At 43.7% G+C, this 10,000-nt stretch overlaps 1 protein-coding gene across 1 annotated transcript in view; it reads left to right on the top strand.

Annotated features, from left to right (window-relative positions):
* Nucleotides 1-7,461, top strand: part of LOC145416592 (uncharacterized) — a 13,382-nt gene extending 5,921 nt beyond the window's left edge. The window contains exons 4-8 of the mRNA XM_080285526.1: nt 2,328-2,524; nt 2,701-2,924; nt 3,890-4,015; nt 4,657-4,712; nt 7,356-7,461. Of these exons, the coding sequence (XP_080141652.1) occupies nt 2,328-2,524; nt 2,701-2,924; nt 3,890-4,015; nt 4,657-4,712; nt 7,356-7,417 (665 nt within the window). The 3' untranslated portion in view covers nt 7,418-7,461. The remainder of the gene's footprint in view (nt 1-2,327; nt 2,525-2,700; nt 2,925-3,889; nt 4,016-4,656; nt 4,713-7,355) is intronic.
* Nucleotides 7,462-10,000: the final 2,539 nt, after the last annotated feature.

The following is a 10,000-nucleotide window of genomic DNA, read 5'->3' as shown; positions in this document are numbered from 1 at the left end:
TATAGTTATATTTTTATTATAATTACTTTAAATTGCATTTACTGCATTGTATTTCTAGTTGCAACGTTACATTTCAAATTATAACATTACATTTCTCGTTACATTTCAACTTGGAAGTTGCATTTTCTGTTTAAATCGTTACATTTTCAGAAACCGCCGCCAATATATTTTTAGCCCGGCTGTCCATCCCCTCGCAGCGTAAGTAAATGATTTGCCGCGACCCCTTCAGACCGAGAACGTATCTTTACCTCTGCCAGCCAGAGTTGGAGGGAGTTATGCATTCACCCCTGATTGTCTGTTTGTTTGTCCACAAGATGCCTCAAAAATTTACAGATGGATATCAATGAAAGTTTGTGGATATGTGGGCCATGGACCAAGGAGGACGACTGAATTTTAGTGGTGACCTGAGTTCGTTCCGATTCAGGACTGTTTTGTGTGTGTGTGTCCGCAAGATTCTTCAAAAACTTTTTAATGGATTTTACTTTTTTTTTTTTTTTTGTGAATGTGGGTCATGGGCCAAGGAGGAGTTGTTAAAGTTTTGGAGGTGATCTGAGTTGTCTGGTATAGGCGTTGGCGGAGGTATGCGCTCTTTGAGTGCTATCTAGTTATTCATTATTACTTGTATTTATTTTCCCACCCTCCTCTTCCTCCTCCTCCTCCACCTCATCATCATCATCATCATCATCATCATCATCATCATTAGTAATTAAATTTTATTTTTGTTTATATATTGTACCCCTCATCTCCTCCTCCTCCCCCTCCTCCACCTGACGAAGTGAGAGGAGGGCACTGCTATCACTGGGAGCAACAGCAATAGGTGGCGTAGAGATTCGTTCCGGGCCAGAACTCAAAAACTATTCACTAGAGTCATGATATTTCACGTGGTTATGTATCTTGGAGTGAACCGGTGCCCTTTGATAGGTGGAATGCTGTGTCTTAATTAGGTTTTCTTTTTAATGATGAAAAAGTAAAGACGGTAGTTTTCTTAGAGATTTCATTGCGACCTGTGCAAGGAATCTGAAGGGCCCAGTGCATTTTTCCATTAAGACTTTGCAACTTAGGGGTAAAAATAGTACATGATGAATTATTATTATGATTATCTACTTATATATGAAGTTTCGTGACTGTACCAATTATGTAAAGGTAAAAAAAAGCTACCTGAATGAAAAAACCAGTAGTCATAATTTCATCATGTCTGCTCGTAACTTCATTATTACAGTAAATAAACTACTGAAATTTTAAAGTTTCTACGTGTCAGTGTTATGCAGATGGAGAGGGGGGGGGAGTGAGGTCCGTAATGCCCTTGGGTAGGTGTGCAGGGAGGTGAGGAGGGATGCTTGGTCAGGTGGAGGGTTGCAACAGCGTAGCGTGACCTGTGTTTTCCGTCTAACTTGTATCTAATTTCCATCTAACGTATCTAATTTCTATCTAATGTTCATCTATCTCGTAGTGAAGGGGTTAATGAAGGCTAAATGAGAGCAAAAATAAATATAACTAAAATAAATCAATACATGAATAAATAGATTAAAAAATGTGTACGTTTTCGGGCTGAAGGGGTTGTGTGTGTGTGTGTGTGTGTGTGTGTGTGTGTGTGTGTGTGTGTGTGTGTGTGTGTGTGTGTACGCGCGCGCATTCCGAACTACACTACTACACGTGACAAGTACAGTGGTGTGTGTGTGTGTGTGTGTGTGTGTGTGTGTGTGTGTGTGTGTGCGCGCTTCTCGTACCGCATTACAAAGTACAAAACGACGTACTGCATTACAAAAGTGCTAAACGGGACCAGTACTGAATGTAATCTTACGCTGTTCGCTATTTCCGGCCACTTCCTTGGCGATGTGTTTTCTTGCTTGTGTCGAATTGTTCTGTCGTGTGTTGCTAATGTAGGGCTAGTATCGACGTAGTAGTAGCGGTAGTAGTAGTAGTAGTAGTAGCGGTAGTAGTAGTAGTAGTAGTTGCAGTAGTAGAAGTGGTGGTGGTGGTGGTGGTAGTACACACACACACACACACACACACACACACACACACACACACACACACACACACACACACACACACACACACACACACACACACACACACACACACACACACACACACACACACACACACACACACACACACACACACACACACACACACATTCTCGTCATAGGCATCATCATCATCATCAGCATCATCATCGTTTATTACTATGATCACCACCACCACCATCATCACCACCACCACCACTATCATCACCATCATCTCCATCATCATTATTCACCACCACCACCACTCCATCACCCTCCCCCTCACCACCACCCCTAAAAAAAACCCTTTGTCCCTAGCAGCGCCCACGGAAGCGATTGAACTAGCAGAGATGGCCAACTGCAAGCCAGAGTTGGTGACGGTGCCCCTAGAGTTACCTGAAGAACGCAACGCCGTGTACTTCCCCACCTGCGTGAGGCTGGAGCAGTGTGGAGGTTGCTGCTACGGGCCGCTCCTCACCTGCCGACCTACCGTGACCAAAGTAGTGAGGTTTAAGGTGGGTAGAAGAGATATTGTCCTGCCTTCTCTCTTCTTGTGTGTGTGTGTGTGTGTGTGTGTGTGTGTGTGTGTGTGTGTCAGTACATGTGCCACTAACTACACAAACACAATAAATACATACTCTTCCACACCCGCATCCTCACTTTTTTCTTTTTCCCTCATCCACTTCCCCAGGTGCTGAAAACTGTCATAGGGAGCGACGCCAACGACCTGGGCAGCGCACGACGACGCGGGGGCGGTCGTCGTCGTCGTCGTCGCCAGAACCCCTCGAGCTACGTGGAGGTGGAGGCCGTAAAGCACACCGCCTGCCAGTGTGGATGCCGACTAACGGAGCAAGACTGCAACCCCGCCATCCACACCTACTACGAGGGAGAGTGTGCCTGTGTGTGCAAGAACAGGTAAGCTGGGAGACCGAAAGCGTTTTTTAGGGGTATTTTTAGGGTCCGAAAGCGTTTTTAGGGTATTTGTAGGGACCGAAAGCGTTTTTAGGGTATTTGTAGGGAAACCAAAAGCATTTTTTAATTATTAGTAGGAGACTGAAAGCATTTTTATATTAATTGTATAGAGACCGAGTGCTTTGTTAAAGGTAATTGTAGGGGAGGGAATGCAAATGTATTAGAGTTGTAGTTAAAAGTAGCATGTAGTTACGTATAATTATCTCACCAAACATTTTATAGTGACTGCCTTCAGCTTTACCCAAAACAGCGTCATGGGTTATGGAAGAGTAGGATGAGGAACGCCAACACTTGCAGGGGATTGAACATGGGCGGATCCAGGGATGTTGCCCAGGTTGCATATTCCACTGGCTATCTTGTGCATTTCTCCCTTGCAAATGTAACACAAACCATACTTCATTGGCAAGTGTTATTTAGCTGGCCGAGGGATAGGGAGTTACAAACCATTATTGCCTTGTAATGAGAGAAGGACAGCGCCACGAAAATACTCCTGGATCCGTCCCTGTTGATTGGTTTATAATTTTGGGTCAGTATTTGTGTGTGCGTTTAAGTCTCTGTTTCTAAGCCTGTTTCACCCATGACCTCAACTGAACTCTAATGAAGCCTCCATTTGAGCCTTTCATTTGAACTCTTAAACCTACCTTTGAGCCTTTATACTGCCAGGGCCTAGATGATATGTGAAAGGGAAACCGTGGCGTGTTACCAATACGTAAAACTATTTGCAAGCTTTTGTACTTCAAGCGTATATTAGGTTCCTGTAATATAAGCATGCATTTACACTTCTGTACATTGTGGCTGTGTTTAAGTCTCTCTCTCTCTCTCTCTCTCTCTCTCTCTCTCTCTCTCTCTCTCTCTCTCACACACACACACGCACACATCTTATCTGTGTCTCCGCCTTGCCCCTCTAGTGACGAGAAGAGGAAGTGTGAGGAGCAGAACACGACCCGCTACTGGGACAACGACACCTGCTCCTGTTACTGCCGCAAGCCCAGTGACTGCAGCAGCGGCCAGTTCTTCTCTCAGGCCACCTGCAGGTCAGTGGGGTGTAGGTAGGGTGTGAATGAGGTTAGGTGGGGTGTAAGTGAGGTTAGGAGGGGTGTAGGTGGGTATTGGTGAGGTTAGGTGGTGCTGAAGTGGGAATTAGGTGAGGTAAGATTAGGGTCCAAGTTAGATGAGGTTAGGTAAGATTAGATTGTTGATTAGGTAGAATTAGAAAGGATTTAAGAAGAGTTAAGTAAGAGTTAGATGGGATGTTGATGGGTTGGGTATAGTGGATTGGTGGTTAGATAAGATTAGATTAGATTAGGGTAGGTGGATTTAGAAAGGGTTGAGGTAGTCAAGGAGTTAGACGGGATGTTTGGGTGGGGTACAATGGGGGTGCAGTTAAGGTTAGGTTAGGTGTTTGATGGGTTTAGGTTGGATGCGAGTGGGGTTAGGTGAGAATGGAGGATCACGTGAGGTCCATCCAAATAGGTGTGTCGTATTGTAAGGTAGCTGCATGGGGATCAGTGGGGTGTGGGTGGGGTTAGATGGGGGTTCGGTGGAATTTGATATAACTTGCGGATTGTAGAACTTACCATGCATGCTTGTTAATCTTGTGTATAACAGGGAATCAGTCTGTAGTCTGCCTTGTGTATCCATGCCCTAATCATCCGTCATCCCTCTCTCCCGGCAGGTGTGAGCTGTTGACGGCAAGGAGCGGACCAGGTGGACTTATTGGCACTGACGAAGGTACTGCACGCTAGGACGCTCCACATTTCTCATACACCTGTCCCACACCTTTCCTATACCAGTCCTACCCTTGTCTCATTACATCCTCTTCCTTACCTGTCCCATACCTGTCCTGTATCCTCCCTACCCTTGTCTCATTACATCCTGTCCCATACGTGTCCTACAACCTGTTCCATAATTATCCTCTACATTTCCTAAACCTGTCCTCTCCTTGTCATACATTTGCAACCTGTCCTACACCCATCCTATGCCTGTTCTGTTCTTGTCACACGCCCACAGTTTCATACACGTCTCCTACCCTTGTCATGCATCTATAACTTGTCTTACATCTGTTCCATTCTTGTTCTACCGTTGTCCCACATCCACAACCTGTTTCATTCAAGCCCTCTTCCATACTTTTCCCACTCATGACTCTTATATCTTTCATACTAATCAATAACTGTCCAATACTTAAATCACACTTGTTCCATACTTGATCTACCCCTTTTCCTTATCCAAATGCACATCCTTATTTATTTCCACAGTTGTTAGTATTTGTTTAATGCCTGTTCTGTACTCGTGGCATACCAGTAGTTTACCTCTGCATGCCTGATGACTTGTTATGTACCTGTATAACACGATCCAAATTATAGCGTAAGAGTTGCCACATGCATACCCCAAAACTCCCATAACATGTCATTTATCAGCCTCGTAATTACAATCAAGACGAAGTGCCATAGCCAATTAGCTCTCCTCCTATTCAGTTTCATCCACCTTTGTATTATTCACTTGAGTTAACATTTTATAGCTAGATATTTCAATTTGACAAGTTTTTTATGTGGATATACAAGGTTATAGCAAGTTTAGCACATTACTTAGCGATTTCCCGGTGATTTTTGTGGTTAGCGACTGTCCATCACATTTCTAGAGCAAGTGTAGCGACCTCTGTCAGTCTGCTATAGGCAACACTACTGAGAACAGGATATGACAGGAGCGGAAGCCTATTCAACAGCAATCCATCACTTGACAGGAAACCGTCCCCACAGAAATCAGTGGAATGTAGCTTACGTTAGATAGCCTGTGTGGATTTATAGGCGAAGGAGGAACGGAATTGGAGTCACTGAACTTATAAATGTATCGTGCAAGAAAATTTTTGCATCCAGACAAAATTTTGAGTTACATTACAATTCAGTATTCATCGTACAACATTACCGGTGATTCGGAGATAATCTTTAATATATAATAACCGTATAACGAATGTAGACTATCATTGACTCCAGTCTCATGTTTGTTTTTGATGTGTGTGTCGGTGTTAAGCTTTAAGTTCTGAATTGGACACTTAGATATGTGGCTTTAAACAGGTCAACATATGAGAGACGTAGCTCTATGAGATGTCTGGCTTTATATGAGGTAACTGATGCATTGTGATATTATTTGAAGTAACAGATGCATTTTGTGATATCCGATGTGATGCCTTTCTATTAATTGCCATGTTTCAGCTTTAACATGACGAACATTTAGCATGTCGTTAGCCGTCAGTTAAATTAGCATGATATTGATAAGTAAAAGTATGATTATGTATACAGTCTGGTTTAGGTGTCATGGCGAGGACGCCCCGCCCCCCTTGCAGCTGATTGGTTGATATAGTTGCGAGAAAATTAATGCCAGAGCGCTCCATGATTTTAATTATATTTCACCCTCATCGGCCTTTCACGTCGCTGTCAACATTGCAACACCAACTGGAATAAATTATGATCAAGTGAAAAAAAAAGTACTAATGATGGTAGTAGTAGTAGTAGTAGCAGTAGTAGTAGTATCATTGATGGTAAAATTGGTTGAAGAAAATGACAATTAATTCATGAAGAGTAAAGTTCGCTGACCAAAAAATTTAAAAATGTTCCCGTGGCCCCTCAACATTCACCCAATCACAGCGCATCGTTCGAAGTGGGGGCGTGGCCTTGTTCCGCCAACTTAGAATGAACTGACTGTAGTGTTATGGATGAGAGCAGCATTGTTGAACGCCTCATGACACTTTTTTTAGTCTGGCCTTGTACCTGCATGACATCATTAAACTGTACTCAGCCATCTCACTTGTTTTAACCATTACCGTGCCACTTGATAGCCATAAATAAAACACCTCACATTTTTTAAAAACGATTAGCAGAAAAATAATTTAAAAAAAAGTGTCCAAGAAGAGGAACATGTACAGGGTTTAAAAAAAAAAAAAATCTTTTATGCTTCAGTCTTGCCATACTTGTTCCATGGTGCATTATTTTTTTCTTTCTTTCTTGTTTGTTAGAAATAGAAATCCTCTTTGGTCATGATGCAAGAGTAGAAACGTTGACTTTCAGTTCACAAGTTGTATTTAACATTTAATACTTATGTCATTATTTTTGTTGTGCTTTTCTTTATTGTAGGCATATGTTTTGTGTGTGTTTTTTTTTGCATTTCTGTTCATAGCTTTTCTGTGTGTGTGGTGTTTTATGTGTGTTTGTGTGAATTTGTTTGTGTATGTATGTGATTAAATGGGCATGTGGATAGTGTTTTCGTGTGTGTGTGTGTGTGTGTGTGTGTGTGTGTGTGTGTGAGAGAGAGAGAGAGAGAGAGAGAGAGAGAGAGGGAGAGAGAGCGAGAGAGTGCCTACACCCTGGCTTTCCCCCACAGTGCCATCTCGACGACCATCGCTTCCACGCCGCCGCAAGCCAGTCAGAGTGCCCCTCTTCTAAACACACACACACACACACACACACACACACACACACACACACACACACACACACACACACACACACACACACACACACACACACACACACACACACACACACACACACACACACACACACACACACACACACACACACACACACACACACACACACACACACGAGGAAATGCGTGATAGATTAGTAAACACATGACACTGACCCTGACGCAGTTATGCACACACACACACACACACACACACACACACACACACACACACACACACACATCCTGCCTACTCATCGCCTGGCGCTGTTTGTTTATTCTGCATGCAACACCATACGCTTTTTTTCTCGTTGCTGTTCCGTAACGCCTCATCCTTAGCGAATTATTTTGCTGTTAACACCTTGATATCCACCTGTATGTTGCAATTTAATTTTGCAAGAGTAGGTTGCAGTTACGGTGTAGTAGGGAAAATAAATCGCCATGGAAGAGGTGTAACGTAATGTAAACATCGAGAACCACGACTCCACCACTCACCACCTCCACACACTGACGATGGAGGCTTGCATGAGAGAAGAAGAAGAAGTAAGGAAGAAAGAGGAGGAGGAGGAGGAGGAGGAGGAAGAAGAGGAAGAGGAAGAGGAAGAGGAGGGAGGTTAACTAGGTCTGCATGAGAAGAAGAACCATATTAATTAAGGTCAAGAGACACCATGATGCCCAGTACATACCAGGCCCTGTGACGTCATCAACCCCGCCCAAGGTAAACAAACATGGCGGACAGTCGCTAGATTTGAAACTCATATCCGCAGCCGCCTGTCAAAAAATGCGCATGTGCCAAAAAAAATTGTACTTTCCAAATAATAATAATAATGATGATAATAATAATAATCATTGAATTTTAAGCTCATTTTTGCACAATGTGAGGTGAATTATTTAAACGATATGATGGGGGCTGGAATATTTTTTGCTGCTCCACCCCCCCACATTTTTAATTCTCTCCCCCCCTTCCCACCCACCCCGTAAGGCGTCTGTGCATGTGTCTGGTCGTGGCGAGCGGCTGGGGCTAAGAATTTCCCAAGACATTGCAACATATTCTTGTAAGGAAGCTCCCTAGTAACACCTCCTGACCGATTTATGCTGTATCTGGTATTTTGACTTTTTCCTGATGCTATTAAATATGTTGAGATATAGATAGTTAGATAGATAAATAGATGGGTAGATAGACATAGCTGGATAGTTATATAGGTAGATAGTTATATATAGAATGATATAGGTAGATAATTTGTTATATAGATCGTTTTATAGCTTTAAGTAGATGGATGGATAGGTATAGTTAGGTATATAGATATACGAAATGATAATACAGTGTACCGTGCTAGATAGATAAAATAGATAGGTAGATAGATAGACCTACAGAATAATACTACAGGGTACCGTAGTAAGATATGTGAGTAATGCTAATGGAGAAACACATTATCATAGTTTTGTGTGGTGTGGTGTATAGATCTTTATTTTAGGGACAGTTTGCGCCACAGATTATTGATGAACCAGATACAGAGATAAACTGATAAGGAAGATATGAGAAAGATGGAATATTAATGTGTCAGATGTGGAGATGAGCTGATAAGAAAGATAAGGATGGAAATTTAATGTACCAGATGCAGAGAGAGGCTGATAAGGAAGATGTTTGAGGGAGACAGAGGCGGACGGACGTGTGTAGTTGCGTGTCCAAGAATAAATCGCTAAGGAACACGTGTTAGGGAGCTTCCTTAACCGGTGTATACAGGCCCCTTACCCACTTCGGTCTTACCCTACAGAGGCACGCTGGTTGCCCTCCCCCCTGCCCTACACAGCCCATCAGCGCCCCTGGGTCATCCCGCGCACACCTCTCCAGCGACATCCCTTCACATCCCCCCACCCACGACGCCGCATACTACGACTACGACGCACACAACCACACACACCATCTCTCTCACAACCACACACACCATCCCTCTCACAACCACACACACCATCCCTCTCACAACCACACACACCACCCCTCCCACAACCCCACACAGCACCCCACTCACAAGACCTCTCAGTGCAATCACAGTCGCGAACACTTTGGTACCCACAGCCTCGCACATCATGGCAGTCACCTCGCACACTCACCCACACACACACCAGCACACCAATCCACACACACACCAGCACACCAGCCGAACCACAACCTCCACACAGACAGCACACTTTGAGAAATAAAGACTACTAAGGACCTGTCTCGCTGTCTCGTAACCAAAGGGGTGTCTTGCGGTCTCGTAACCAAAGGGGGTGTCTCGCAGTCTATAAATCTCTCCCTTTAGAAAACTCACAGGCGTCTTCATTTACTGCGCTTACCTTTTCCCGCCAGAAGAGGGCTACAAAAATGGCCAAGCACCCCCTCAGAGGCCATCAATTGGGACAACACTCGGAATGTCAGCTGTTGGACCCCTAGTGATTGCGTGTCCAAAGTTTTGTTGATGGCGTTTGTGAGGGTACGAATACCTGTTACATACATACATACACAAGCTAGTATACACACACACACACACACACACACACACACACACACACATACA

This window comes from Coenobita brevimanus, chromosome 13 (assembly GCF_032717465.1).
Source record: "Coenobita brevimanus isolate Jiangsu-jjx chromosome 13, ASM3271746v2, whole genome shotgun sequence".
Classification (NCBI taxonomy): domain Eukaryota; kingdom Metazoa; phylum Arthropoda; class Malacostraca; order Decapoda; family Coenobitidae; genus Coenobita; species Coenobita brevimanus.
Note: the sequence above shows the minus strand (reverse complement) of the source record. Positions and strands in the feature narration are given on the sequence as shown.